This window comes from Myotis yumanensis, unplaced genomic scaffold, assembly GCF_028538775.1.
Source record: "Myotis yumanensis isolate MYYU_CA2020_CCGP unplaced genomic scaffold, mMyoYum1.0.hap1 SCAF_13, whole genome shotgun sequence".
Taxonomy (NCBI): domain Eukaryota; kingdom Metazoa; phylum Chordata; class Mammalia; order Chiroptera; family Vespertilionidae; genus Myotis; species Myotis yumanensis.
Window position 1 is genome coordinate 42,746,279 of NW_027223764.1, and position 25,171 is coordinate 42,771,449.

General features: G+C 57.5%; 2 protein-coding genes across 4 annotated transcripts in view; one reads left to right on the forward strand and one right to left on the reverse strand.

The window, feature by feature from the left end:
* The window catches only part of CDH23 (cadherin related 23), a 355,887-nt gene that overhangs the window by 264,536 nt on the left and 66,180 nt on the right, over nucleotides 1-25,171 (forward strand). For both annotated transcript variants that reach the window (XM_070432922.1, XM_070432923.1), the window contains exons 28-37: nucleotides 5,697-5,757; nucleotides 6,653-6,801; nucleotides 11,275-11,410; nucleotides 13,056-13,444; nucleotides 14,291-14,392; nucleotides 14,717-14,719; nucleotides 18,955-19,104; nucleotides 19,235-19,363; nucleotides 20,287-20,415; nucleotides 21,161-21,388. In XM_070432922.1, coding sequence (XP_070289023.1) covers nucleotides 5,697-5,757; nucleotides 6,653-6,801; nucleotides 11,275-11,410; nucleotides 13,056-13,444; nucleotides 14,291-14,392; nucleotides 14,717-14,719; nucleotides 18,955-19,104; nucleotides 19,235-19,363; nucleotides 20,287-20,415; nucleotides 21,161-21,388 — 1,476 coding nt within the window. The remainder of the gene's footprint in view (nucleotides 1-5,696; nucleotides 5,758-6,652; nucleotides 6,802-11,274; nucleotides 11,411-13,055; nucleotides 13,445-14,290; nucleotides 14,393-14,716; nucleotides 14,720-18,954; nucleotides 19,105-19,234; nucleotides 19,364-20,286; nucleotides 20,416-21,160; nucleotides 21,389-25,171) is intronic.
* On the reverse strand, nucleotides 847-3,897 carry CUNH10orf105 (chromosome unknown C10orf105 homolog). Of its 2 annotated transcripts, none has more exons than XM_070431936.1 (2): nucleotides 3,811-3,897; nucleotides 847-1,208 (listed from the first exon to the last, which is right to left on the reverse strand). In XM_070431936.1, exon 2 carries the CDS (start codon nucleotides 1,201-1,203, stop codon nucleotides 847-849), a length of 357 nt encoding a protein of 118 aa, XP_070288037.1. In that variant the 5' UTR covers nucleotides 1,204-1,208; nucleotides 3,811-3,897. The 2 variants fall into 2 exon arrangements, with proteins under 2 accessions (XP_070288037.1, XP_070288036.1); XM_070431935.1 differs by lacking the exon at nucleotides 3,811-3,897 and adding an exon at nucleotides 2,817-2,832.

Consider the following 25,171-nt stretch of genomic DNA (forward strand, 5'->3'; position numbering starts at 1 on the left):
ATTTTCGTTGCTACTTTATAACTGTAATGTTGCTACTGTTATGAATCGTCATGTAAATATCTGATATGCAGGATGGTCTTAGGTGACCCCTGTGAAAGGGTCGTTCGACCCCCAAAGGGGTTGCGACCCACAGGTTGAGAACCGCTGGGTTAACCCATTCTCGGCCCCTTCCTGGTCCATCCCACTACATGGGTGCATTGAAGGGGAGCAGCCAGGGTCGCAATTGGCTGGTCAGTATTGGGAGCCTCACTTGCCCCTCCCCCTACCCTCCCAGCAGGCACCCAGGCATCTGGTCTACCACAGGGTGCAGCTGTTCCCAGGGATTACTAGGGATTGCTGGGCAATGCTGACAGGGCCCAGGAAAGGCGAGAGGAGTCTCTGGGTTCCCCTCTGCCTTGGGCCCTGAGTGAGTCCCAGGGCAGAACAGGACCTTGTCAACAGTTTAGACTTGGCTGGAGGGAACCGTTAGCCATTCGGCAATTTGCACTGAAATCTGAGCTGGGTTTGGCAGTGGAGGGAGGGCATGCCTTCTGCTGGGAATCAGGCCCTGCTCCCTGGAGGCGATTGGTGCCTGGTTGCCAGAGAGGAACCCTGGGGTCCAGTTGTTGTCTCCAGAGCCTCCGCCCAGGGTCCAGGCTGCCGCTTCCCACACCAGCCAGCAGTCTCAGCAGGCAGAGGCTGGAGGGTCTGCAGAGAGGAAGGTGTTCTCCCAGGGCTTCCTGGGAAAGGCCTTGGGCCTAGGCACACAGGGTGTCGGGGCCTCTGTCTTCCTGCAGCCTGTGGTGCCGGGCTGTGTTCGAGGGAGGAGGGTCCGAGGCTAGATCCTGGGTGGCAGCGGGCAGCCTGTCATATCTTGGTAGATTCCGTGCAGTCCCAGCCGTGGCTGTTATCGTGGTCCGGCAGGGAGCATGGCAGTGTGGGCTGGCCACGCCGGAAGCTGTGCAGGGAGCGGCGCAGGGAGCCCAGGCGCGTCCAGAGCCGGAGCTGGGGCTCGCTGGGGCTCCCGGGGTGGTGGGGCATGCGTTCTCGAGCGTGGCGGCTGGGGTCCAGTGCAGCCGGCTTGCAGAGGGTCATGAACAGCAGACAGGAGGCCAGCAGGAGGAAGATGCAGGCCAAGGCAATGAGCACGGGCAGGGGGGCCGCTGCCTCCACAGGGCTCCCCGGAGTGCCAGTTGTGAAGGGACTGGGGCCCTCTGTGCTCATGGCTCCTGCAACAGGAATGGGACAGAAGCTCAGAGGCAAATCGGCTGGACCCAGGCCTGGGGAGGGGAACATGGGCGGGAGCTGGGCGCTGCTAAACAGTGAGGCCCACAGAGGCGACAGGCTAAGGTCACACCGCGGGAAAACGATGGAGCTGGGCCTGAACTCAGGTCCTCTTCCTGCTGTCTCCCTGCCCGCCGGCAATGGAGGAGCCAGGACTTTTAAAATCAATTCTCATGAATCACAACAGAGTCTTAGAGCTGAAAACCTGAGATCTAAGACCAACTCCTCAATAACTTGCTCTGTGAGCAGGAGTGAGTCCTGGAGTGTGGGGTGCAAAGAGCCTAGCAATTATCTGATGCCAAGGCTGCAAACTAGGGGCCCACCAGTGTGTTTCGTTTGGCTCTTGTAGTATTTTTACAAATTTAAATTGTGATTGAAAACCGCAAACAACAAAAAAATAAGAGATTTCACGTAAATATCTGAACATCTTCTATCTCTTGAAATTTCCAAATTTCAACACTGGCAACATGAGCCAGTTGTGCCTGGCACGCAGTGGCTGGGGCTGAGCAGCAGCTGCCTCCGTTAGATAAGGCACTGGCCCCAGCTCGCCACACTCCCCCAGGCCCACTGCACGCCTGGTGCCACCTGCCTGGCCCCATGGTGCTTCCCGAGACAGCCCAGGCTCTCCCATGACAAGTGAGGAACTGAGGCCCACTAAGGGTAGGCCAGGCCCAAGGACACACTGTGAGCCAGTGACCAAGGAAAGGCCAGAACCAGGTTTCCTGACTCCTGGCCCCAGGGCCTTGCCAGTCCTCTGGCTCCCAACCCTCTCCCAGGGCTCACTGAGCTGCTCTGAGAACAGGTGGAAAAGAACCCACAGAGAACAACAGAGTTGACAGGGTGGGGCTCAAAACCCACAAACACCAGTCACCTCTTATTACATAGGATGACACTAGAGGGAGCATGGCAGAAGGTCCACAGACAGCTGCTGGCAGAGCCAGGCTGGTGGGTAGCTTGTGACCAGAGGACAGGTGGGCAGGTGCCTGGGCCAGGCTGGTGGAATGCCACAGGCAGGCCCAGTGCAGTCGGCCCCTCTAGTTCCCCAAGAGAAGCCAGAAATCTGGATTATTAGGCAAACTTTCCCAGGGTTTAAATGTTGGCAACGAATTCAAATTTGGTTAACGTGAGATTGAGAGAGAGAGGAGTGGGGGCTAAACAAATGGGATTCCAAACACTTCAGAATGCATTTTCAAATATTTAAAACACTACAGCAGGCCAAACAAAACACACAAGTGGGCGACATCCCTCTTTGGAGCCAGCCTTTGTGATCTTTGACTTCCACAAACACAGGACAGGAAACCCCAAGGATGGTCCAATAATAACCACTTATTTCTCTTTGCTCTTGGAGACTTCGGTGAGCCTGGGGGTAGCGGATTTCCCTTCTTTCCCCAGCTTGCAGCCTAGTCTAACTCACAGTCGTGTTCCTGCACCTACACTCAGCAGAGGCGCTGCAGGTGGCCGCAGAGGGTCCCCGTCAGCAGGCGGTAGGAAGTGGAGAGGCCCACCGCTCCCACCTCCCGACCCCCACCCCCAGTCCCCACCCGGGCACTCACCAGCAGCCATAGGACCAGCTTCCTTGCTGCCTACAGCTTTGCTCTGTGCCCGGCCGACTAAGGGCATCCAGTGCACCCCACCCCACCCCACTTCCTACCCACTCCCTGCCACCACTCCTTCCAGCATTTCCAGGCAGAACGGGACCCCTCCCAGCTCCCAGCTGGAAACTCTGATGCCCATCTAGCTGCGCAGGACCTCCGCCTTGCAGGCATCGCCTGGAGGGCGCTCTGGCCACGGTTGTCCCTTCCTTGAATCTGAGCGTGTGCCCACCGCCATCTCCCATGGAGAAAACCTGGCTGTCCCTCACTTCCACCCTGGCAGGCTGGGCAGAGTGGGAGAATAGGCGCCTCCCTTCCCTCTCCCGCTAGACCTGGCTTTGTCTAGAAGAGTTTGGGCTCTGCTTGACTGGGAGGAAGAAAAGCGCAGTCTGACAGGGAGAAGTCTCAGTCCCGCTAATCCTACTGTTGTTTCGAGGCCTTCAGGTGGATCTGGAGACCTTGTGAGGCCAGCAAAGCAGGTCCTGGCTTCAGTCCTTGGGAAGCACTCTAATAAAGAGACCCAGGAGGCTGTGATTAGCATCTGAGTCATTCCCTTGGAAGCAAGAGATTCCGAAGTGCTTGAGAGTATCAAGCCTCCTCCCTGGGCACACGCCAGGCCAGCTGCCCGGCCCCTCGGTGCCTCTGAGCAGCCAGGCCAGCTGGTTCCGGGAAAGGAGGCCTCCACCAGACCAAGGCTCGGAACCTCCCTGAGGGCAGGGCACCCGGCGGCCCTGCTCTGGCCATAGCTCTGAAGCTTAGTCCAGAACCTTCTGTCTTGCCTCGGAGCTCCATCGAGCAGGGCCTCGGAGTACATGCTGCTGTTTGGCTTCGGACTAACCACTGCCCCCATGAGGCCTTCCACTCTCCACAGAAGCCCAGGGCCTCCCAGTCTGAGCACACCCTACCCACCCCCCACTTTCCTCCCCAGACCTCCTGCGGTCCCCCAGGCACTGACCTCAAAGCCGGCCCTCAGCAGTCCCAAGAGCGGGTGGAGGGTCTTCTCAGCTGCCCCAAGGAGACGCAAGGAGCACCCCGCGCCCCCTGTGGCCCCAGCTCGCCCTGGGCTCTGCAGAGCCCTGTCCTCAGTCAGCCAGGCTGGGCAGAGTGGGCGCCTCCCTTCACTCCCGCTGGACCTGGCTTTGTCTAGAAGAGTTTGGGCCATGCCTTGGGGGAGGGGACACCAGGAGGGTAGGGATGGCAACTGGGCTGGGAGAGGGAGAGGGGAGCCCTGTTCCTGGCCTTCTCAGGGCGCACTCCAGCCTGTCTCCTTGGAGCCCTCTCAGGGGGCAGGGGCGCTGGGGGCACTCAAGGGGGAGGTCTCAATGCCTCTTCCACCCTATGGCTCTCACCTTCCCCCATCGGACGTTTGAATGGTATGGTCTGCAGCAGCCAGGGCCCCTATTCAGTGCCTGCCAGCTTCCAGGTTACCCGGGAGAGGGGCTCGCAGAGGGCGGGGAGCAGGCAGGGAGGTGGGCCCTGGGAGCCCGGAGGCCCCTCTCCCCTCCTGCATCCCTGGGCCTCTCACCTTCCAGGCTTCTCCCTCAGCTTCCCAGAAAAGTGCTTTCCCTTCGAAGGTGGAGAAATGGGGGAAAGGCATTCTCAAAGGTCAGAGAGATCACAGGGCAGGAAGCTGAGGATGGAGGGACAGCCAAGGCTGTGCTCCTCAGTATGGTGGGCCCCTGGGTACCCTCCAGGCAGTGGCTCTCTCCACACACCCCACACCCCACACGTACCCCCACCCCACACACCCCACACACCTCCCACACCTCCCACAGCCCACACACCCACCACACACCTCCCACCCACACACACACACCCCACACACCTCCCACACCTCCCACACCGCGCACACACCTCACATACATCCACCCCACACATCTCTCACACACCCACCCCACACACCTCCCACACCTCACACATACACCCACCCCACACACCTCCCATACCCCACCCTTCACAAACACCCTCACCCACATACCCCCACCACCTACACATAGACGTGATCAGAGAACAGAGCGGGCAGGTCTCACACCCACACACATATAATCACCCCCCTACTACTCCCCCCACTCACACACATGCTCCTCCCCCAACCCTCCTTCTTCCCAGAAGCCAGAGCTTCCCTGGCAACAAGCTGCCTCCTTAGGAGCCTAAGCCTCAAGCAGCTTCTCCATTGAGGAACCCCAAGCTCCCAGAAACACAACACGGGGAGAAGCTGTGGCTCTGCCCAAGACCTGCGCCTGGAGCCCAGCCCCTTTGTGGAGCCCTAGTTTGGGGCATTCAGTTGCTTCCTCCTGCCCTTAGCCCTTGGCCACAAAAGCATTTTCTGCACAGCCTCAGACGGACGGGAGCCTCCCAAGGGCTGTCAGATCCATCAGATGAGGGGAGCTGTCTCATCCAGCCCCCTCAGGTGATAACACCGAGGTCTAGAGAGGTGTGGCCTGGCCAGGGTCACCCAGTCAAGAAGCAGCCACGCAATCCACCCCCCGGGGTGAGGTTCTGAGCGCTCAAAAGGCTAGAGGAGGGACATGTGGACCCATGTCAAGCCTGGACCCATCACCCACCTTCTCCCCGTCCTCCCCAAGAACCTGGAGGGGATCAGAGAACAGCTTGCAAGGTCCCCACCACAGACAGGGCAACATGGAGACATCAGCAGTCAGGTGTCCTTGGGGGGATGAGAAAGACAGACACGTCCCTCTCCTGTCTCACACCCAGCCACCGGGGGAAGCCACAGGCTTGGGCAGGACAGGCTGGGGTGTGTGGAGGGACGGAGAGGGACTCCACAGCATCTCTCTCCCTGTGGGCTGGCATTCGGGCTGACTTTATATCCTCCTTCCTCAGCTACAGGCCACAGACGCCGACGAGGGCGAGTTTGGGCGTGTGTGGTACCGCATCCTCCAAGGTGAGCAGGTGATCTGGGAGGGCAGGGGCAGCCCTTCCCTGGGCAGAGCTTCTCTCGGCTACCAGGGGTCTGGGAGCCGAGGCGAGGGAGCCTCAGGACCGTATACACGGGGCAGGCCAGAGGGAAGAAATGGGGGCATTCTCCAGTCCCCTGCACCAAGTTAGAGATGCGGGTGCTGCATGTGAGTGGTATGGTCTGCAGCAGCCAGCGGGTCCCTATTCAGGACGGCCAGCATCCAGGTTCCCCAGGAGGGAGGCTCTCGGAGGGCGGGGAGCAGGCACTGTAAGCTTGGTCAGACCCTGCCTCCCGTCCTGCCCCTGACACGCCAGAGGGGTGGTGAGGACCGGGTCAGCCTTCGGTGCCAGCTCCCCAGAGATTGTCATGGCCCCACATGTATCATGGGCCCAACCCTTACCATCACTGTTGCTTTGGGCACAGGGCAGTGCCCCCAGCTTCCCAAAATGAGTCACAAAGCACTCATTTGAGAGGGAGGGAGGGTGGATCCCCAGCGGAAAATCGGGGTGCTGTTACCACAAGACATGGGAACGGCACTGGGCCAGCCCGGAGATGTCCACCGAATCCGGGCTTCACCCATCCACAGAGAAATTGGTTTGGGTTCCTCTTTCTGTGGTGCCCAGATCCCTCTGAAATATTGAATCCACTGACACCTCGGTGGAGGGGGTGGGGTGTCTCAGGGGTCCCCCAGGCTCCCTGTATGGAGGGTACAGAGTAAATTACCCACTCCCTCCAGTCCAGTATGAGGCAGGGGCCATGTCCTGAGACCTCTGGGCAGGATCAGCATTCTGGGGGCTGGGTCCCCCTTCTTTACCCCACAATCCCAAGAGGCTCCTGCTCCAAGACAGAGCCCACGCATCTCATCTGTCTCTCCACACAGGTAACCATGGCAACCACTTCCGTATCCACGTCAGTGACGGGCTCCTGGTGCGAGGGCCCCAGCCCCTGGACCGGGAGCAAGACTCATCCCACGTGCTGATAGTGGAGGCCTATAACCACGACCTGGGCCCCATGCGGAGCTCCGTCAGGGTGAGGCCAGGGGTGGGCTGGGGCGGCTCTCAGATATAGCCAGTCAGCCAGGCCTAAAGCCCTACCTCCCCTCCTGCACTGAGCTCGGGGCTGGGCCAAGGCCGTAGTTGGGCTGGGGAAGGCCACCAGTTGGGGCTGGGCAGAGCAAGGCTGCCACTGACTTAGGCTTTGAATGACACCTGGTGCTGGGGTGCCCAGCCTGGGATCTTGGCTGTCTCATTTTTCTCTGAGCCTCAGTTTCTCCAGATGTGGAAGGGGAGTCAATGGTGGGATTAAAGAGATGTCCTTATCATGCTAACCTGCTATGTCTACACAACTCTCTAGCCTGAGCCGAGAAAATCTCCCAATAGGATCTCAGAGATGTACATGTTGCCTACTTCGTTTTAGAAACAAGGAAACTGAGCACAGAAGAGGCATTAGTGACAGACCTCAGAGCCCAGGTCTTTTGAGTCCAAGTTCAGTGCTCTTTCCTCTGAAAGTGGCCCCCCAAAACCCCCGTGCCTACTTCCAGCTGCCCCATCAAATGTGTTCTTTTCTGCCCACCCTCACGCACCTCGGCCTCTCCCTTAGCAGCTAAAATCCAATCAACCTTCATCTTCCTGAATAGTCAAGAATAGACACACAGACATCCCCCTGGCTGGGCCAGTTGATGCCCTCTCCTGCCCAGGGGCAGGAGGATCCTGAAATGACCTCTCGAGGTCACCCCACTGCACACTCAGCAGCTCACAGCGCCTTCCTTTAAACCAGGTGGAAAGTGAGTCAGACCCCAGAGGTGACGAGTGGGAGGGAGATGGGAAAAGTCAGGTGGAGGGACTTTTACCCAGAACCGAGTGGAGCAGCGGGGCTCTTCTTATCAGCCCCATCTGCAGCCGCTGTTTCCCCGCCCTCCTCCTCCGGGGCTGGAAACAATGAGCAGAGGCTGCGGGGTCACCAGCACTCAGCCTCCGCCCCCTCCTCCTGCTGCTGCCCCTGAAACTCTGCTTCTGGAAGAGAGGCGAAGGGGAGCCTGGTTCTACGGCCGCCCTTCCCAGTGAGAGCTGGCCGGGTGGAGATGGCTGAGTGGGGCAGACCCCTTGGGCTTTTACACCTTGGGGCTTCTTGGAACAATTCCGGAGCCCTGGTGACTGAGGGTGAAACACAGTTACCTGAATGCGCAGTTACCAGGGCCACGCTCACCTGCGGGACCGTGTAATTGCTTATTCACGCGATGCACCCACGCACGTCAGAGCCTGCCCTTTGTGGGACCAACCTCAGGCCGCAGAGTGACTGATGTCAGCATAGCTCAGGTGGCTCCCTGGACTCCAAGCCTCCTAACCATAGCCCTGCTTGTGACCCCCTCACCCTCCCAAAGGCAGGGGAGCACTTCTCTTCAAGGTTTGCTGTTGTCGGGGCCTCAGCATAGTGGCTGCAGCCCTCTTTTAGCCACAATATTTTTTAACAAAATGGTATGCAGCGCCCCAGGGTACTGTGTCGAACAGATCAAAGCCAGGCTGTGCAGATCTGTGCAGGGGTGGGGCCTCGGCCACACCTGCTCGCCACCCCCCCCCCCCCCTTTGCTTCTTTCCCCAGAAACCCCGAGGAATGAGAAACCCTCACATCGTGCTTAGTCTGTGCCAGGCACTCTCCCGTGTGCTTCATGTACCTGAACGCATTTGATCCTCACAAAAGTCATAAAACACTGTTATTATGCCCATTTTAGAGATGAGGAGATTGAGGCAACAAGGCATTGTGTTTAGGGTCACGCAGTAAAGGTAGAGCCGGGCTTCATACCAGGCAGGCAGTCCGGGTCTGCGCTGCCTGCCATACACAAGGCTCTTCAGACCCCCGCTGCCTTATCCCCCTGGGTGGCCCTTGGAGCACCCAGCCCCACGTGAGCCCCAGGAGCACCGGGACCTTTCTGAAGACAGTGCAGGACTTCAGCTTGGCCCAGGACTCGTGTTCCCAGCAGCAACAGAGAGGGTTTGCAGGGACCGTCCACGTTCTCCAGGTCCTGCTGCAGAGACCAGGGACGGCCGGAGGGAAGGGCCAGGGAGCTCGTAGTGAAACAGTCCTGTGGGGACCTGGGACTCACATGCACATCAGAGGAGTGCGCGCATGCACACACACACACACACACACACACACATACACACACACACACACACCACAGAGAGAGAGAGAGAGAGAGAGAGAGAGAGAGAGAGAGAGAGGGACACACACATTTCCCGCCCTGTCCCTGTTGGAGGGCACAGCACTGGACAGAAAGGGAGGCTGGTTCTCCAGGGAGCCTAGCCGCTTAGTAACTGCTCAGCAAGAGCTTGGCAGACCTGTGTGTTTCCTGTACATCTGTGCCTCTCAGGTTTGTAAACCACACCATTTTGCCCCGTCTCTGCTGCGAAAAACAAGGCTGAAACCAGCAAGTGGAGAGTGGCTTGCAGCCAGCCTCAGGGCGGACGGGCCACACCCAGGCTCCGTGCTGCCTCCCTCCTCGTTTTATCCACCCTCAGACTAGCCCTGTTTTCCCCTCAACCCCTGGGCTCCAGGCCACAGGGATAAGCAGATTCGGGAAGGGGAGGCTCATACTTTTGAAAGATGAATGATTAGTTTCCGTTTATGGAAAGAGCGTTCCGAAACTCATCCATGCAAATTTCCCCAAAGCCCCCCCACCCCACCCCGCCCACGGGCTCCCCAGCCAAACTCTTGGGGAAGCCAAACTGAGAAGGTTCCGGCTTATGAGCAGCTGTGCTCTGGGGTGGGCACTTCAGTTTGCATAGTGGGTTCTGGGTGTCTGGGCATAAAAACGTAATGACTAAGCAGGGCTCCAGGAGCCCCAGGAGCAAGGAAGGAGAGAAACCTTTTTCCCCATATGCCTCTCCCCCCTCCTGCCACCCCACCCACCCTCGAGTTCCCCACCATTTCTGCTCCCGCCAACAGAAGCCCCTCACTTCTCTCCAGCCAGTTCCCCGCTAAACCCCACGGGGCTGATCCCCGCGGCTGTGATGAATCAGAAACCGGATATTCGTGCTCTCAGACAGTCTGTGCCTCGGCCGCCATCAGTGCTGTGACCACGTGTGAAATCTGTGTTGCACATCATTGCCCTGCCCTGTTTGCTCCCTCGGCACCCCGCTAGCAAGTGCGCTGGCCCTGGCCCTGGCTCTCGCTCTGTTAGGCTGGAAGGAGGGTGTCTTGCTGGTTTTGGGGCAGCTTATCCCCAACGTAGTGTGAAGCGCAGTAGTGTTGGTAGGTTGGGACCCAGAAGGTCCTGCCCTCCCTCTCCAGCCCTCTCAGTTACTGTGAGGCCTTGGGCTAGTTCCTCCCCATCTCTGGGCCTCTGTTTCCCCATCTGAGAAAGAGGCAGGAGCCCTGGGCCTCCCTGCAGCTCCTTGAGCACCAATAACTCCCCTCCCCACCACACTGGTCATTGGGAGCATAGCTGGGCCACACCCTCCCTGTGCTCCTGTGTGTGAGGGGCAGGGGCAGGTGAGGTGGCAAAAAGAAGGGGGCGGGGAGTGCTGATCTCTAGCCATAGACATCTCTTCGTAAACATCTTTTAAATTGTATTTTTGTGATGCAAGATGTCTGTATTCATTAAAGAGAAATTAGCAAGTGTAGAAAAGCAGTGATGAAAATTATGCATAATTCGACAATTCAGACATAGCCACTGTCGTGGGCCGGGTCCCCCGACGCAGATCCTGCCACAAGGATTGGCGTGAAAGTGATTAATAGGAAGTGTCCCCAGGAAAAGCCGGAGGGGTCATGGGACCAGCAAGGAGAGGCAGCCGGCAAAGCAGCACAGGGGGAACCCTGACTCGGTCCCCCAGGAGCTCTGGGCGTCGCCCCAGCCTCCCAGTCGGGCCCAGGAAGCCGGAGAGTCTAGACTGCTCTCCTGTCCATCAGTGGCTAAGGGCTGCCCCTGGGGACGCAATTCCCAGGCTCCCTGGCTCTGGGTGCACGGTCCCGGCAGCTGGTGGGTGCTGTGCTGGCAGTGAGAGCCCCCAGGGAAGGAGCCTGAGAATCTGCAGGGTCTGAGCAATGACACGCTCTGCGCCAACCACCATTAACATTTTTACGTCTGTTCTCCCAGACACATTTTGGTATTTGAATGGGGTCACTTTAAAACTCTTGCAGGGCCTGGCGCATTTTGTCTTCATAACAACCTAGGAGTGACGTGGGGCGTGAATTATTACACCGATATTACTGTTTCATAACTGAGGAACTTGATGGCACAAAGGAGTCACTAATTCCTCACAGGTTCCCACGGGGTTAGTAGCAGAGCCAAGAGTAAGATAAGGTTCGTTCCTTAACAGATGATGTTTGAGCACCTGCCACGTGCCAGGTACTGTGCAAGGTGGGGAGGACACGGTAACACCCAGACAGCCCCAGGCCTCTCCTCCCAGCTCCCAGGAGAGCAGTGACCACACACTCAGGCCCGGGGGCCCAGCTCTGGGCTTCCCGGTCTCCCCCACCCTGACCTTCCCCTCCGGCCGCTCCTAGGTGATCGTGTATGTGGAGGACGTCAACGACGAGGCCCCGGTGTTCACGCAGCAACAGTACAGCCGCCTGGCACTTCGAGAGACTGCAGGCATTGGCACGTCGGTCATCGTCGTCAAAGCCACAGACCGAGACACTGGTGAGGCCAGCAGGGGACCCAGGGAGTCCCATTCCCCAGAGTGACCCTCCCCAGCTAAATCCCTCCCACTCCTGCAGGGCCTGTCACCCTCATGACCCCTTGGGCTTCCCCTGTCAGCAGCTCCCAGGCGAGGGAGGGGCTCCCGGGACGGTGTTGGTGGCATCCTCACCAGCCCAGGACTAGGAGGACTGGATGGAGAGAGGAGAGGTCACCTGTTTGGGATGTCCAGATTTGTCATTGCAGCTGGCCTTTGGCTAGGAGCTGGGCAGGGCTGGGAGAGGTAAAGGTCTGGTCAGAAAGCTGGTGAGGCCTGCTCCTCCAGCCAGCCTCGGCCCCGGGCCTGCCACACAGGCTCTCAAGGGGCACTGTGCCCCGTTCTACAGGACAGCGGTCTGCCCTGTGGGGAGCCTGGGTCTTGCTGAGGGCCACAGTTAGTGCAGAATGAAGGAGAACGTGGCCAGGTCACTGTGTTCCTCTTTGTGGGGCCTGGCTGTCTGGGCCAGGCATACGGCCAGGGAGGAACTCTTTCCTGGGGGTCTGCTGCCCCCCCAGAGAGGCTCCCTGAATTGCTCCTAGTTTCCCAGTTCCTACGCGTCCTTCATGTCGGCTGTTCTGGTGGCTCCCAGCCCCACGCATCAGCATCCCCAGCTAAGCTGGGTGAGGGACGGGTGGAGGGAGAAATAACTCCGCACGCAGTCAGGTGGATTGCTTTCCCATTTATACAGTTTAGGTCCACACATCACTGGCCCAGTGGTTCACGACCTTTTCAAAGGGTCAGGAATCCGTTTGAGAAACAAGTAACGTCTGTGGATCCCTCCCCCACAAGATGCACATCCATTCAGAGTTTTGCAAATAATTTCAGGGAGGCTGGGATTTCCTGAGTGGTTTCATGGCCATTCCTCTGGCAGTCTAGAGCAGGGGTCCTCAAACTTTTTAAACAGGGGGCCAGTTCACTGTCCCTCAGACCGTTGGAGGGCCAGACTATAGTTTTAAAAAAAAACTATGAACAAATTCCTATGCACACTGCACATATCTTATTTTGAAGTAAAAAAACAAAACGGGAACAAATACAATATTTGTATTTGCACGTGGCCCGCGGGCCGTAGTTTGAGGACCCCTGGTCTAGAGACTTCAGCTAAGGAAGTCCACCTCTGGCACCTGGATGAGGGTTATATTCCAAGACCCAGGGATTCGGGGTGGAGGAGCTGGGGAAACGGGAGAAGGTGTCCCTGGCACTGGAACTCTTTGGCTGGAGGGACCGAATGAAGACTTGGTCACCCCTGAGGATGCTGCTCCCGTTGATCAAACACTTTTTAGATCAACACCCTCACTACCAGAGATCCCTAATTACCCCACCGTCTTGTCCAAATACCCATGTGAGGTGCTTGAGCTTAAATTTTAAAGCTCCAGGAGCAAACCCCCTCTGGCATATCTCATGCCTTGACCAGGCCCCAGAGGGGGTCCACAGCGTGTGCTGGGCCTTGCCGTCCACATAGACCTTGACCCTGTCCTCTGCTGCATCCCTTGGGGCAATTCAGCCTACAGATGGGGAGCAGTGCTCGCCGGATAGGCCCCGGCCCCTCACCCTGCTGTAGGGAAGCCCCACCGCCGTCCGGGATGGCACAACCTCTTGGTCCTCCTGCAGGGGATGGTGGCCTGATAAACTACCGCATCCTGTCGGGTGCAGAAGGGAAATTCGAGATTGACGAGAGCACGGGGCTCATCATCACTGTGGATTACCTGGACTACGAGACCAAGACCAGCTACCTGATGAATGTGTCCGCCACCGACCAGGCGCCCCCCTTCAACCAGGGCTTCTGCAGCGTCTATATCACGCTGCTCAACGAGCTGGATGAGGACGTGCAGTTCTCCAACGCCTCCTATGAGGCTGCCATCATGGAGAACCTGGCCCTGGGCACCGAGATTGTGCGGGTCCAGGCCTACTCCATCGACAACATCAACCAGATCACCTATCGCTTTGATGCCTACACCAGCGCACAGGCCAAAGCCCTCTTCAAGATAGACACCTACACGGTGAGGGAGGCTGGGTCAGCAAGTGCTCTCCCGAGGAGCAGGGAGCTCAACCCTTTTACAGCCAGCCAGCATTTATTCAGCACCTCTGTATGCAGGGCATGCTGCTCTTTGTCATAAAATATTGATAAACATTCCTGTAATACATCCCTTTTAATATTTAGGAGTAAGATAAAGTTTATACCTAGGCAACCAGGTATCCTTGTTACTAGATAATGAAAGCTATTCAGGTCATCGTGTTTCCGTTTTTACCTGGGCCGTTAGGAAGCTCCGATATAGATTTTGGGCTCCATTGCAACAGCCAGTATTAGCCAGGTGTCTGGTGCAGCTCTCATCTGCTGCCTGGCTCTCACTTTTTTATCTTGGCTTTAGTGGTTTTTATAAGAGCTCCTTCTTTGAAAATAGGCATGGTAATATCCCTGCAGGGTCCCAAGCCTTGTCCTGAGCATGTTGGGAGCACAGAGATGAACAAGAGCCTTCCCAGCCGCAAAGAGTTCTCAGGCTGGGGGTAGAGTAGGGATTGTCAAGGATACAAGTCAGAGCACCCAAGGGAAGATGTAGACAGACTGCAATACAGTGTAACGGAGTGTCTCTGGGGCCCAGATAAGAGCAGTCATGCCCGGCTGGGAAGCAGGAAGCCTGCCTGGAAGGGGTGGTGTCTGAGTGGGACTGAGAGCAGCAGGATTGCAATAGTTATGTCAGACAGAGGGAGGTTGGGGTGGCACAGCAGGCAGAGTGTCGGGGTTAGTGAGGAGTCTGCTTTGGCCAGAGCCTGGGACTGCTTGGGGGTGGGACAGGCTCTGCTGGTGTGTGCCATGTTTCACTCTCCCATCTGGACCCTCCCTGCAGGGTGTGATCACAGTCAAGGGCCTGGTGGACCGGGAGAAAGGCGACTTCTACACCTTGACGGTGGTGGCGGATGACGGCGGCCCCAAAGTAGACGCCACTGTGGTGAGTGATTCCCCGGGTGAGAGCCCCACAGGGGCATCCCATCACCAGCCCAAGGCACCCCAAAACCCACATCTTCACCAGCCACCCAACATGCAGGCGAGGCAGTAGGCGGGGGTTTTGATAGCCCAGGAGCAGCCCTGTGGCAGTCATGCCACACCTTCGGGGCGGCCTGGCCAGGATGAAATTTCAGACAGGCGGGGCGGGTGGGGGCAGGCATCCCGACAGACCACTGCTTGAAACGGGGCCAGAAGAGCTGCCGACTGCTAACCAACTGCATCTTTGCCTTTTCTCTCCCTCGGCCTCCTCCTGCGGCTCTCACTACAGAAGGTGAGTAGCGTGGACCCTGAATCTCCCCGGTGCTCTTGGCTGTGGCCAGTGCTGGCTTGGGCCCTGAGTGGTGCTGGGCCTTCCTGCCTCCCTGGGGAGAGGACATGTGCAGCAGGCCCCTGCTCAGGCCCTTCACGACCGTCCCAGTTCACCCACTCTCACCTGAGTCCAGGCCCCGTACCCTGTGTCCAGCTCTGCCCTCTCTGCCCTCCCTGTCCTGCTGAGCCTCCAGGGGATGCTGGGGTGGAGGGCCCGCTAACAAGGAGTGGGTGGAACACACAGTGAAGGGAACGTTGAGGCCTCAGCCCAGCTCTGCCCCTCACCGGCTGTGTGACACAGGCCAGTTGCTCAGCCTCTCTGTGCTTCCTTTCCTCGGGTCTAAAATGAGGGTCAGGCCAGCAGCCCTGCCTTCTTCAGAGGATGTGAGGACGATGGCAGAGGAGCTGGTGGATAGGAAACCTTTGTGAACTAGTCTTGGAGAGAGGCATGATGGGAGTGGCATCTGTAAAGAGGACCCCGCCCTGTCTTGGGGGTTGGTGTAAGAAGTGTGTTTTACTGCAGTGATGTGAAGTGGAGGGCATAGTGCCAGGGCCTGGGGGTGCTGGGCAAGGGCAGCGTGCATGGTGTGCCACTGCCCTCAAGGGCTCTCAGTAAAGGCAGGGGAGACCATGTGCTGGGAGCACTTCGGAGAGAGTGACCCCTGAGGTCAGAGGTTCCTAGGAAGTGGGAGAAGTGGGAGAGGCAGGTAGGTGACCCCGGGCTGGGGGCGGGTCCCAGGGGAGGGGCCCACTGAAGTGGCATCCTGCAGTGCGAATGAGAACATGCAGCCATCATGGCTTGTGCACTAGCCAGTCTGGTCTAGGCCGCCTGGAGACACAGAAGATGTCCAGCTCAGCATCAGCCTTGGCTACGGCCACATTTTCTCCCCACTGAGTCCCTGTCACATCAGCCTAAAGGGATAGGAGCAACCCAGTATTTGCAGAGAGCCAAATGCAGCTGCTTAAGGTCCTCCACCCCCTGGCTCCCTGGAGGGGCCCGGCTCCAGTGGCCCAGTGGTGGCTTGGTCGTGCCCCAAAGCCCCCTCCATCTATGGGCCTAGCCTGGGGGTGAGTGAGACCACAAGCAGCACTGCATCTGCGCAGCTCCCCACAGCCCCCCAGGGTCCCAGAGTCCTCGGTGGTGGGCAGTGGGCAGTGGGCAGTGGGTAGGTGGCCTGTGTCCAGCGGCTCTTGGCCCTCTCAGCCACGGGAGCTAAGACTCAGAGTGGTTACCTGGGGCCCTTTCCCCGGGCCTCAGCAGCCTCATCTGTACAATGGGCCAGTTGTTCCTCACCCTCGCTGGCAGGCGAAGGCTAGGAGCCGAGGACAAGTAGAGACTGAAAGGAGCCGGGATGCACCCCAAGGCTGCTAAAGCCCCTTCCTGGACCAGCCCCCCACTTCCTTGCACGGGCTGGCAAGGGCCTTTCGGGGCACACATTTCTGTGCAGGCCGCTGTAGTTCCACGGCCTCTTCACCCTCTGCCAGGCAAAACCCACACCCCTTTGCTCTGCCCTGGCTGCTCAGAGGCTCCCAGGGCCACTGCCCCAGATACGCCAGCCCTGTTAGCCCCAAACTTGTTGGAGGTGTGAGGGTGGAGGCAGGCTGAGGGGCCTTTTAAGGGTGCTACCGTTTCCTATGTGAGGCCAGAACCCCAAACCACAGCTCCCCTACACCTGACTCCTCCTGGGCCCCAGTAGCTCCCATGGGCCCCAGGAGGGGTGGGGAGGCCGCAGGAAGGGGCAGACCTGGGGCAGGGGCTCCGCTGTAAGAGTTCTTGCATGTAATACCCTCAGGCCTCCAGGGGATGGGGCAGGGAGGTTTGGACCAGAAGGTCCTGGATGGGGACACAGACCCACATTAATTCCTGTGGACCTTAACCCCTGCCCTTCCTCCTCTGAGGCCAACTCTCTGGTGCTGGGAAAACCTTACAAACATCATCGTGGTCATCAGAGCAGTAATCATAGGGGAGCACTGACTGTGGGCCAGGCTCTTGGCTGGGCTCAGGGTACAACAAGAAACCAAAATCAGACATAGTCCCTACCTTCACAAGCATAGGATATAATGGGGGAGAGATACTGATCAAAGTATCACCCCAATAAATGTATGCCACGTGAGACAGCTGATAATACAATGTCGGGGAAATCCAGGAGGGCTTCCCTGAGGAAGTGACCCAAGCTGAGATTCCCAGAAAGCATAGGAATTTACTCAGCCAAGGAATAAGACCATTCCAGGCAGAGGAAGCAGCATGGGAAAGGCCCTGCCGTGGAAGAAAGCATGGGGAACTCACACAAGGCCTGGACCCAAGTGGGAGGGTTTGGGGTGGATCAGAGCACAGGGGCCTTGCTTATTGGTGCCCTGAGAAGAGTGTGGAGGGCATATTTATGCCCATTTCACAGGTGAGCACACTGGGGCTCCAGGACTTCATAGAACTTCCTGACCAAAATCCATGATGGTTGGGCAGAGTCTTGGAGAGTGAAATCATGGCCATCTGCCAGGCAGGAAGCAGGACAGGGACCACCCTTAACGTTTTGCTTGCTCACTTATTCCCCCCAGCGTCCTCGGCGGTAGGTGTTCTCGTTCTTATTTTCAGCTGAGAGAATGGAAAATCAGAGCAGTAATAACTTCTTCCAAAATCACACAGCTAGTAGGTGGAAGTGTTGGTCCTGCTGTGAAGCCTGGGCTTGTTGCCTTGTGGTTTTGGGCTGGTTTTTTTGTTGGCTCTTTTAGGTTGTTGTTTTAAAGATTTTTTATTGATTTTTAGAGAGAAAGGAAGGGGGAGGGAGAGAGAGAATAAAATGTGAGAGTGAAACAGCCGATCAGCTGCCTCCTGCATGCCCCCTCCAGGGATGGAGCCCACAACCCGGGCATGTGCCCTGACAGGGAATCGAACTGGCGACCTTTTGGTGCATGGGATGACACCCACCAACAGCCACACCACCAGAGTGCCTTGTGTCTTTATTTGTTTTTTTAATATATTTTTATTAATTTCAGAGAGGAAGGGAGAGGGAGAGAGAGAAACATCAATGATGAGAAAGAATCATTGATCAGCTGCCTCCTGCATGCCCCACACTGGGGATTGAGCCCGCAACTTGGGCATGTGCCCTTGACCAGAATCGAACCCAGGACCCTTCATCCGCAGGCCGATGCTCTATCCACTGAGCCACACCGGCTAGGGCTGCCTTGTGGTTTTAAAAGCTGTCTACAGATAGGGGAGAGTGGCTGGGACCAAGAAGAGGAGGAAAAACCCGGTGACGAGGGAGGACGAAATGAATCTCCTCAGCAGGGTGTGAGGTGCTACAGGCTCCCGATGGGGTCCTAGGGCAGCAGGCAGGCAGGCCTGGGAGCCCAGAACCTCAGGACCGAGAATCTGACCTGGGGAGGAGGCCTGGACTGGGATTTTTAAAATCTGAGCCTCCTCCTGCCCTACCTCAACCCCCTCATCAGTGACCCTGAGGGGCACCTGCGGTGCCACCCTCCTGGCCCGTGGCCATTGGCCATCCATGGGCTGGAGGCTGCACCCACAGCAGGGCCTTCCCTGCAGCTCGCTGTCCTCACCCTGCAGGACACCTGAGCTGTAGACCCTGAACGAGCTGCTCTTTGCCGTGTGCGTGCTCCTGGCTTCGTCTCTCTTTTCCCCGCCTGTCCCCTCCCCACAGGGACCACCAAGCCACCTTCAGCCTCCCTCCTTCTGAGCCCCGTTCCTCTCCCTCTGATCCAGATGTGCTAACGAAGAGGCCTTCAGGCAATATCTGGCTGCCAGATGTGCCGTAGTCAGCCTGCACATAATTTTTTCTTTAATTTTTATTAATTACCACCTCATTCCACACACAAAATCTGTATTCCGAGTTCCTCTTGGAAAACAGGAAGCGGTGCGAGGGCCAGTCTGCCACTGCCTGGTGGGTTTGGAGCTGAGTAGCCCCACCCCCTTTAGTCGGGGGCCCTACCTTCCAGATCTGCCAGCCCCTTCCCTGCCGTCCCAGCCTCAGCACTTGGTATGAGCCGCCCTCCCCCAGACGCCTAGGAAAAATGTGCGCAGGGCCTTTGTGTGAAGTCAGGAGAGGCCTAGACGGGCTCTGAAAGCGAGCTGATGGGCCAGACCGAGTGGAGGTCTGGTCCCCAGGAGCCCAGGGTGGGGCCCTGGTGTTTGGGGCTGGGAGAGGGTGGAGGCCATAGGTCTCTAGTAACATTCACCCCCAGGTCTACATCACTGTGCTGGACGAGAATGACAACAGCCCTCAGTTTGACGTCACCTCCGACTCGGCTGTCAGCGTGCCCGAGGACTGCCCCGTGGGCCAGCGTGTGGCCACTGTCAAGGCCCAGGACCCCGATGCCGGCAGCAACGGGCAGGTGGGCATCGAGTGAAATGGCCCGGGTCAGCTCTCTCAGCAGGGGCTTCCCATAGACCCTCCAAGCCACCCCTTCACTGAGCAGGAAGCTGGGACCCGCTTCCTCACCTCACCTCTCTCCGCCCTGACAGGTGGTTTTCTCTCTGGCCTCGGGCAACATCGCCGGGGCCTTTGAGATCGTCACCACCAATGACTCCATCGGCGAAGTGTTCGTGGCCAGGCCCCTGGACAGAGAAGAGCTGGACCACTATATCCTCAAGGTGCGGACCCACCCCCTCAGGTCGCTGTTGACCACCCAGGAGATTGCCTGGCCCTTCACATCCTGGTAGTCAGCTCCCCTGCTGTCACCAAGTACCGGGTGGCAGGCGGCACGTCAGGGCCAAGAGCTTGAGTGAGGCCAACCCGGAGAGGGCACCTGGGAGCCAGAGCAGGACCAGCAGGGGTTCCCGTCCCGGCCGTGAGAGCCAGGAGAGAAAGCCTGGAAAAGCCCGGGCTCTTCCACAAATGCAGTGCGAAACTCGGGCAAGTGGTTTACTGTCTGGGCCTCGGTTTCCCCTCTTGTGCAATGGGCAGAAAAACCCCTGCCTGGCCTGCCTCTGCTGAGGTGAGGGGTCATGAAGGCCACCATTACCGCTGAGTTGCTGTGCTGGCTTGTGTCCCGAGGGGTCTCTGGGGAACCAAGGCTGTGCTTCTGCAGGAGCCTGAGCCCCCAGGGCACTCCTGCAGGCACCCAGGAAGCACCGCGGCTCCCAGGATGGGCTCAGTCTGTGTCTGCGCTGCTCAGTGATTATTTGAGGCTCGTTTGCCAGAGTTCAGATCCAAGTGCATGTGAAGCTAAAGGCAGGAACCCTGGGTCCAGTTGCAGGCCTGGGGTCATGGTCAGGGGCTGGCACAGCCCAGAATACAGTCAGGGGTAAGGTTGGGAGGTGAAGACTAGGCACACCCAAGTCAGATTGCAAATGAGGGTCCCAGGGCAGACAAGAGGTGGGCAAGCATTGTTTGCAACATGGGGCAGAAGGCAAAGGACTTAGGAAGAGCCCAGAGCTGGCGCCCCCGCCCCAGGGACAGGGATGGGCCAGTGAGTCTGTCTGTCCTTCCAACCTCCCCACCTAGTAGATAGGACTCCGTATTCCTGGTCCTAACCCGCCCTTTAGCCCTGACCCCAGTCACCCCTTCCTCCTAGGTGGTGGCATCTGACCGGGGCACCCCTCCACGGAAGAAGAGCCACATCCTGCAGGTGACCATCCTGGACGTCAATGACAACCCCCCAGTGATCGAGAGCCCCTTTGGATATAATGTCAGCGTGAACGAGGTGAGGGCACTCCAGCACCTGTACAGACGGACATCTGGGGCGGACAGTGGGCATGAGCCGGCTGCCAGCCACCTGCTTACGTGTCTGCCTGGCCCACTAGTCTCTCAGATCTCGGGGACGGGGACAGTGGCTTATTCATAACTCTAGTCCTAACGCCTAGGCTAGGTCCCGAGTGCCGTGTCTTTGTGGAGGGAGGAGAGGAGAGGGAGAGAAGAGGTGGCCCTCTACCGCCCATGGGGAGCGGAGGTGTGCCCTGCGAGAGCTGCTTTACAATAAACCAGCTCTCTGGTTACTCAGTCCTACGACTGAGCCCCTCCAGGAGAATGTCTGCCCCGGCATTGCTGGGTATGTCGCCAGGTTGGACGTTCATGAAGGCAGGATGGCATAGGGGTTTCGAGGCCAGCTCTCAGGCCAGCCTCCCGCAATTCAGACCTGGCTCTGCTACTGACGCTGTGTGACTTGCACACATTCCTTGCCTGCACCAGAGTTTTCTCATCTGTAAATGGGAGTGACACCAGGACCTGACGCTTAGGGTTGTAGGGGAAGTTATAGCGTTAACCCGGCCCCGGCATGTAGTAGGTGCCCACAGAATGCTCGCCACCACCCTCTTCACCCTCCTCGTCACGGCTCCAGCATAGACAGCAAAGCTTTCTGAGGGTCCAGTGAGGCCCCTCGGCTCCCCGGAGCAGGTGCTGGGCTTTACCCCATTGACTCCAGAGTGACCCGTTTCCTGTTCTCTTCCCAGAACGTGGGTGGGGGTACTGCCGTGGTCCAGGTGAGAGCCACTGACCGTGACATCGGGATCAACAGCGTTTTGTCCTACTACATCACCGCGGGCAACGACGACATGACCTTCCGCATGGACCGCATCAGTGGGGAGATCACCACACGGCCCGCCCCACCCGACCGCGAGCACCAGAGCTTCTACCACCTGGTGGTCACCGTGGAGGACGAGGGCACCCCTCCGCTGTCGGTGAGTGACAGGGGCGGCCATGGGGCAGGGAGGGTGGGTGAGGGCAACTGCGCCTTCTGTGTGAGGGGAACACGATGGGAGGGAACGGGGCGCCGTGGTTGCGTGAATCCTTGACAGCGCCTTCATCGTGCCTGTAGTCCGTCGGCTTATGAGTATGTAGGGGGAGCCTGCAGAAGCAAGGGTCTCTGTTTAGCCGTCTTTGCTCACACAGCTCTATGGGAAGGTACAAGTTGAGCCTGTACCTCGGGCCTGGCCAGCCCCCATACCACTTGCCAAGCTGTATGCCAAAAGGTGCCCTCTGGCCTCTTTCCTCTCCTCATGTTGGTGTGATGCGCCATCGTCATAGTAACGCGTCAGGGTTGGAAGGGGCTAATGTCCGTAGGCTGGCCTAATGCTTGAATGGGCAGGGCTGCTGCCCAAGGTTTGCAAGATTGGAGAAGGAGGTGGGGGCAGGCAGGGCTGGATGGTGAGACGGCCTAGGGGCCATGGGCTGGGATTGGAGCAATTTGCAATTTCAGAGTGGAGAACTGTGAGCTGGCCGCATGATCTCGAGCAAGTCAGAACCTCTTGGAGTATCAGTTCTGTCATCTGCAGAAGGGAGATGGTATCTCTTTCATAGGTGGTGTTGGGAACTGAATTAGCTCGTGTCGGTGGAATGCTTGGTAAACCTTGAGGAGGAGGAGGGTTGTATGAACGATCTGTCACCACAATCATAACAACACTGCCTTACAAACCGAGCCAAACAGAGGGACATGCAACAGCCACTGATCTCGCTCCAATTCTGAGGCTGGCAGCTTAGACCTGGCTTAGCTGGGCGATTCGCTGCTCTCAGCTGTGCTCCCCCATGTGGTGGGCAGCTGAGTGTGGGCCAGTTGGCTGTGCTTCTGGGGGTCAGTTGCCTGTCAGCTGGGGTGGCAGGGCAACTGGGCTACCTCTCTGTCCTCTGCTAGGAGGCTGGCCCGTGCTTGTCGCATGGAGCGAGACAGGGTCCAGGAGAGACAGCAGAGCCTGGACTGGAACAGGGTCACTTTGGCCACAATCTGTTGGCCAAAGCAAGTTGCAAAGCCAGCCCAGATTCGAGATGTGGGGAAATAAGCTATCTTTGAAGGGATGAGCTGTAATGTCACATTGCAAAGAGTGTGGCTAGGGGCACATTTTTGTAATCAGTCCACCCTGGGGACCCTAATTACAAATGAGGCCTCAGCTCTGACCCTCTGCCCCCAACAGGTGACTCTGTTAGGCCCCCTCCCCTTTGATGTTGGCACGGTGGGCTGTGGGGTCAGAGCAGGTCCTGGCTGGGCTCTTTATCTGAAGTGCCTCTGGGAGGATGGTGGCATTGGGCCAATCCTAGGGAACCACATGCTGAGAAGCCCAGGAAATAGAGCTGGCTCTGGGCACCCAATGGGCATCTCAGCCCACGGCTGCCCAGTGGCAGCACTAACCACTTCAGCCATTCACACCCAGTAGGCCAATCAGAGGCACAGTTATGGTTCACGTGTCACTACTGAAGGGGGGCAGGGAAGAGTATAATTTTAACGGCATCTAGCTTCAGGGTGAATCATCTTGGTCATTGCTCCAGTAGCATTTAGAGATGTGTTTGGCTGCAAGTAACAGAAACTGAACTATGGAGTCATAAATAAATCAGAAAGTACTTTTCTCACAGAACAAAAACTCTGGAGAGAATTACAGATGTCGTCTGTGTTCAGTGAAGTGAGAGCTAATGCTTCGTGCTCTTTCCCTCATGGTTGCGAGCTGGCTGCTCCAGCCCCAGCCATGTCAGCATCAAGTCCAGAAATGACAAGAAGACAAAGAGCTATGCAAGGCATTCCGCCCCTTTATCAGGAAAGCGAAGGCTTTCCAGACCTACTCCCTGGAGTTCTGCTTATGCCTCATTAGCCAGAAGAGGTCCACATGGGCAATCTAGCTGCAAGAGAGGCTGGGAAAGTGAGAGACGGGCTTATCAGGATGGGCTTATTGGGGGCCAGATACATCACTGCCTCAGACAAGAGCTGTTAGTGAGGGAGAGGCAAATAGATTTGGGGTGACCAACTGATAGCATTTGCCATGCTGCTCTTCCCCATCTGGACCTAGGCCAGTGAACACACCACACTGCCCCTTACTCCCCACCCTCCCCACACCCCACACCCCACACCCCACAGTCCCAGAGTTCCCCAGGGAGGCAGGGAGTGAGACCCGTGACATTCAAATCCTGAGTTTTGGAGGCATCTGGCTTCCTTTTGGTCCCCAGAAGAAATGGGCATCGGAGAACTGGGAAATCAGCCTAGGCACGTTTAACCACCCAGAATGGGTGGGTCACGACCCACGAAGGCCCTGCAGAACTTGGGACTGGTCCCCATGGCCAGAAAGAGTTTCCATCTTTTGACCAGACCCTCTGTGGAGACCCAACCTGCCCAGTGGAGACCCGTGAGAGCCCTGTCTTATGCACAGTCCCTGACATTCTGGCCTCCTTGAAGCAGGTCTTGTCCGTACAGCTCCCTGGTGGATTGGGGGAGCCGGGGGGAGGAGGGGGAATGCAGTCTCCTTTTCTCTGCCTTCCTCATCCTGGTGTTCACCAGCCTGCTGCTCCCGGAAAACACAAGTAGGATCGGGGATGGGGTTCCCTGAGGCCATCATGGGCGGAATATACAGGGTGCAGCAAAAGTAGGTTTGCAGTTGTGAGTCCGCGAAACACAAAGTTAATACAATAATCAATAAATAATAATACAGGGATAAACTCTGTGTTTTGTGGACTCACAACTGTAAACCTACTTTTGCCAAACCATGTATGTATGGCTCCTAGGCTGTAATACCATAACACGGACACACAGCATCAGGTACCAGTGGGAAAGGATTTACGGGACAAACATTTTAAGTCAAAAAGAATCAGTGCTTTTAATTTTTTTGTTCTGTTCCTTCAGGCCATCCCAGGAGCATATAGTTCATGTACTTATAGTTCATGTGTTCATTCATTCATTCCTTCATTCATTTATTCATTCAGCCAATGTCCCCCAGATGCCCACTGTGTGCCAGGCACTAGAGATACAGAAATGAAGGCAGCATGGTCCTTGCCACAAGGAAATGCAATGAGGACATTCATAGGCAGAGGCCGAGGTACAGATGGGGCACTGAGGAGCGCTAACAAGGATTCAGGGAAGGCTTCCTGGAGGAGGGGACACTGGGCCGTCTTGTCAGTCAGTCATAGTTAGCACAGCAAAGGGCAAAGCATATAGTGGCTCCAGGGATCAGCCCAAACAAAGGCTGAAGAGCAAGTGATAATCAGGGGTGGGTTTGGGGCTCACAGCAGCGTTCAGAACCGAGAGCAGGGCCTGCACTCTGCATATCCTTCCTGTGACATTCTGCCCCAAGGCTGGTCCCACTAATTTCTCAAGCACCCTCTCCACTCCCCTGGCCCAGCTAAGCCAGGGTGAGGATGGGGCAAAGCTGGCAAGCTAGGGCCCTGCGGCCAGTGCCCAGTTAGGATTGGCATTTGCCTCCAAGGAATGTTGGACCCTTGAAGATCTGCTTCCACTAACCAGACTCGAACCTCTGGACAGTGAACTCCCAGGGTCCTGCGTGCCAGAGGTGACCAGAAGAGGGCGCTTTTCTGCTGGCGGACAGGTTCACTGTGTGGGTATTCAAGGAAATAGATGGTCCCAGTCCCTCCTGGACCAGCCAGAGCCTGGGCAGCATTAGCCCATCCTGAGGTTCCAGGAAAGGTCCCCATGGTCTAATGGGGGTGAGGAGGGTGTGTGCAACCCTGCACATATCTGTCCAGAGATGCAC